The 3,689-nt window shown below is 44.1% G+C and overlaps 1 protein-coding gene across 1 annotated transcript; it reads right to left on the bottom strand.

The window, feature by feature from the left end:
- Positions 1-1,123: 1,123 nt before the first annotated feature.
- On the bottom strand, positions 1,124-2,779 carry LOC112295450 (lysine-specific demethylase JMJ30). The gene is made up of 2 exons (XM_024547074.3): positions 2,544-2,779; positions 1,124-1,884 (listed from the first exon to the last, which is right to left on the bottom strand). The coding sequence occupies exons 1-2, from the start codon at positions 2,586-2,588 to the stop codon at positions 1,468-1,470; spliced, it is 462 nt and encodes a 153-aa protein (XP_024402842.1). The 5' UTR covers positions 2,589-2,779; the 3' UTR covers positions 1,124-1,467.
- Between the last annotated feature and the right edge of the window lie 910 nt (positions 2,780-3,689).

The following is a 3,689-nucleotide window of genomic DNA, read 5'->3' as shown; positions in this document are numbered from 1 at the left end:
CTCCCGAATTGCTCAAGCACAAAAAACGATTCCTCGCATTGGTCAACAGGAATGGATAGTGGCTTCAAGTCATTTTCCACGTTCACATTATTTTCCTTTGAATAATCAATTCACATTGCAACTGAGTCCAACCTGTGCAGAATTTATATTTACAACATTGTGATGTAAAGTGATCGTTCTGGCCGGCCAGGTGCACTGATTGAAAGTCATCCTCTTCTGTAATGCAGCAGCATGAGTATCTGGAAAGAAGTGCCTTGTTTCTTACGCATGAACCACACTGGAACTCGAATAAAAGTGGTCACCATGAGTTTAGTTGACGAGTAACAGACTAAGGACTTCCTTCTGGAGGGTCGCAATGCTGGGTTGCAGTTCTGAAATCCGAAGTAGCAAATTGGTAACCTGTGCATCTGTGCGCGTGAAGGGTCGCTCTAAAAACTGGGAAACTGACAAGATTTCCCGCTCCCAGTCTGCAGCATCATAGTTTACTACTCTCTTCCCTGATCGTCTCAAAATCCAAGGTACAAAATTCAGAGGCAGAAAGATGGAAAAGGACAATCATAAGGTGAGAAAGAGAATCATCGCACCTATCAAGCATGCCTGCAAGTTCATGTCACCATTGCTGAAGAACTGTGTGAAACACTGCAACAGTGAAGCCAAGAATATTGCGGAGGGAACGATGAGGTGGCAAAATCTAAATCTACTTTCTCTAAACCAGATGAAACACAACAAAAGAATGGTTGCCCAACAATCCAACCGTTCTTTAATATGAAGGATCGAGGACAACATAAGTAAACTACTTTACGTGGGAACTGCGCGATGCAAATTGACCTTGCACATATGGGCGTTGTCATGATAATCTAGTCCTAGCAGTTAGATGAGTAGTCAAATCTTCAAGTACTTCAGGTACCTCCGGCAGAACACATTCATGGAGGAATTCTTACACAGAAGGAAGTTCCGAGAGCCTGCCAATTGAGCATTCAATTCCTGACGTATCCAAATTCCGTTTTCGACATCTACATGTCCTCACATGACATATCATATTTTTGCCACACGTCGTTCGTGATAACACATCTCGTTTCGTGTTCGAATTTTCAGATTTCGAAAAGAAACAATGTCTTGTCGCGGGATGTCTGTCGATCATACATATTCAGATGAAGTGGTTGATCAAGATAAATGTCTACTACAGTTTGCAATAGGGTCTTCAGTTCAAACATATGTGATTTGTCTTCTCCCGTGAAGAATGATACAGGAATTTATAAGCGTTCAAAAGTATTATGCAGTGGTGGTGGAAAGCCCCAAACACGATTTGCAGCTTCTGATTTGAGATGGAAGAGGTTCCGCGGCTTGCCTAACTTCAAACAGTTTACCAGGTAGCACACACATACTCCGACCCACATCATAGACTCCACCAACGACCTATTGATAAGGGAGTACTCAGCTTTTCAGCTGGAATGCATCGAACTCGGATCATAAGGACATGTTGTTAACCTCTTTTAGCTTTTGCCCTTCATTTTTAGTTCTCAAATGCAAATCCTGCATACTCGGTAACCCTTCAGTACCATTTGACGCCTCGAGACCATTCGTTGAGCCAATACTGTGAAGCGCGGCATCAAGTTCCGCACGAAACTGCGGTCCTCCTATAATCAATCCAAGATCTAAGACTTTGAGAGCTTCTGCGGGCCGGTTGGCGTGGTGATGGCATGATGCCAAGGACAAGCAGGAGAGAGAAAAGGCATCACGCCATACGAGAGACACGCTTTGCCAGGGTCCTCCGTGTAATTCCTCCCACGCTAATTCGTATGCAGCTTCAGCAGCTTTCTCATCAGTGCCGCACCAGGCCTTCTCTGATAGCCCCGCAAACACCACGCCTCCTTCATTGCGCACCTGCGACAAATAGACAGCATCACACAACCATGTTCATATTGTCCTTATGATCTCACAGGAGCAGTCTTTAACAGTTTCAGACACTCCAATGTTTGTTGTTGAAGATGAATGAATACACCATTTACAATTACAAAAAGTGTACAGTGGCTGGACTTGGTGACACCAACATTGTCTTACTGACCTCATAAGATCAAAGAAGATGCACCATATCTCTTAAGGAAGTTCACGTATTATGGAATTTACTGCCTCCATTGAAACCGACGTTACTCAACAGGGCTTTCAGATTCGCCAGTGAAGCGTGTGAACATAAGTCACCATAAGAATCTTAAATCTTCCATAATCCTATCCTCAATGAACAAATCCTAATAATATCATTGCCTCAATTCGACAACTCCGCACCAAATACATTCAACACGCCAACTTATCTCATGCATCCAAAAGACAGTCTAATCTAGCGTAGTATCACTACCGCATGTAGACACGACCTTGTTCACGTCATCAACGCACTAGAAAACTTGAGAAGTACATAGCTCCAAGTGAATTACTCAGAAACAAATGAATGAATACATCACATTTCCAAATCACAACTGTAACCTACGAATCCAATCGTCATTAGCAGAAGCTCCCAATCTATCACGATTAGGTCAACGCCAACACACCTGCTTCAGAAACTCCAACACCTGCGTCCTTGCAACAGACGGCATGGACAATAAACGCAGCGAAAACTTGCGCCAAGACCTCCACCACCTCGTTTCAAAATGCAGCTTCTAAGAATACAGTACTCTGGCCGCAGACCCACATAGCGGACCGCACACAGAAGAGCAACATATAATCAGCAACTCCGCGCAGAAACCAAGCTTCCAACTACAAAAATGGGGTCCCAAAAAACCATAGGAGGAGAAGGGGCTCCGACAAGCCCGAGTGACCGGCTCTTGTATGACTGTCCAAGGGCTCCTCGCAACTTGCATAAGGGGTGGGGGTAAAGCTGATTCGAGCTGCTGTCTGACTCCAGTCAAGACATGATTCCGCCATCCTCGAGACCCTGAGCGAGCGCTGTTCTCACAGGGAGCTAGAACAGTACCACAAGCCGAAGTGCGCTGATATCTTAGAATATGGGGAAAGGCGATCAAGTGGGCAACTGCAACTTGCGTCAGGACTCCAGATCTTTTGCCATCGTCCCACATGCAGGTGCCGTCACAAGCTGCTTCGACGAAGCGTCCTCCTAGAGTGGTCCTAGTTCTTTTCTTTTTCTCTGGTGGAGAGCAGATTGACCCTCTAGATCCCACTGGTCCTTATGAAACCGCATCGCATTCAACTCCACCCGCACCCTTCATGCACCGATGGATTTCAGTTTCTCTCCCGATGCATGTCTGTGGGGCCTGCTCCTAATCCCCCCTCGCGACGCGACGTCGGGGCTCGCGTAACGTTGGACGCTGTAGCTCGCGATGGCGCTGGTGACATCGCTCGCGACGTCAGCTCCCTTATTTCTCAATTACAATTTTATATTGGTTTATTCAATTACAATTTTTGAAAATTTCAAATTTCAAATTTTGGTGTTATTCAATTACAATCTTATTCAAGTAGAGCCTTTTAGAAATAAAAATATATATAGGAGTGTTAAATCAATCCCACCATCCGTTAATTTGATCCACCCATCATCAAAATCATGGAAAAGAAAATCATGGAAAAGACTATCATAATCTACAATCTGATTATAGCAGTATCTGTATGAATATAAAATCAGAAAATAGATTGTCAAGTTGCAATGTATTACTATAAACATCATTAGAAGATTTGATTAGATT

Source organism: Physcomitrium patens, chromosome 2 (genome assembly GCF_059467195.1).
Source record: "Physcomitrium patens ecotype Gransden chromosome 2, ASM5946719v1, whole genome shotgun sequence".
NCBI classification, from domain to species: domain Eukaryota; kingdom Viridiplantae; phylum Streptophyta; class Bryopsida; order Funariales; family Funariaceae; genus Physcomitrium; species Physcomitrium patens.
Note: the sequence above shows the minus strand (reverse complement) of the source record. Positions and strands in the feature narration are given on the sequence as shown.